The following is a 253-nucleotide window of genomic DNA, read 5'->3' on the forward strand; positions in this document are numbered from 1 at the left end:
CCAGCCCACAGGACTTGTTCTCTCCAGCCCCAGCCCCCTTGCCTGGGGGTCAAGGCAGCCCTGGCGCAGAAGCAGCACCGTGCGCCTGTCCTGCGCCGGGGGGTCGGCCACGGGCACCAGCACAACAGCAGCGGCTCCGGGGAGAGCTATCTCACAGAGCACAGCGGGTACCTGGCAGACGGGCCGGGCAGCGACTCCAGCTCGGGGCCCTGCCACGGTTCCTCCAGTGACTCCATGTTGCACTGCACCGATG

The 253-nt window shown here is 69.2% G+C and overlaps 1 protein-coding gene across 1 annotated transcript in view; it reads left to right on the forward strand.

Annotated features, from left to right (window-relative positions):
• RNF43 (ring finger protein 43) overlaps window positions 1–253 on the forward strand; it is a gene marked incomplete at its 5' end in the record, with an annotated part of 16600 nt that overhangs the window by 8878 nt on the left and 7469 nt on the right. Inside the window, one exon of the mRNA XM_009706317.1 lies at window positions 12–246. Within this exon, the coding sequence (XP_009704619.1) occupies window positions 12–246 (235 nt within the window). The remainder of the gene's footprint in view (window positions 1–11; window positions 247–253) is intronic.

The sequence above is a fragment of the Cariama cristata genome, unplaced genomic scaffold (assembly GCF_000690535.1).
Source record: "Cariama cristata isolate BGI_N322 unplaced genomic scaffold, ASM69053v1 scaffold34028, whole genome shotgun sequence".
Classification (NCBI taxonomy): Eukaryota; Metazoa; Chordata; class Aves; order Cariamiformes; family Cariamidae; genus Cariama; species Cariama cristata.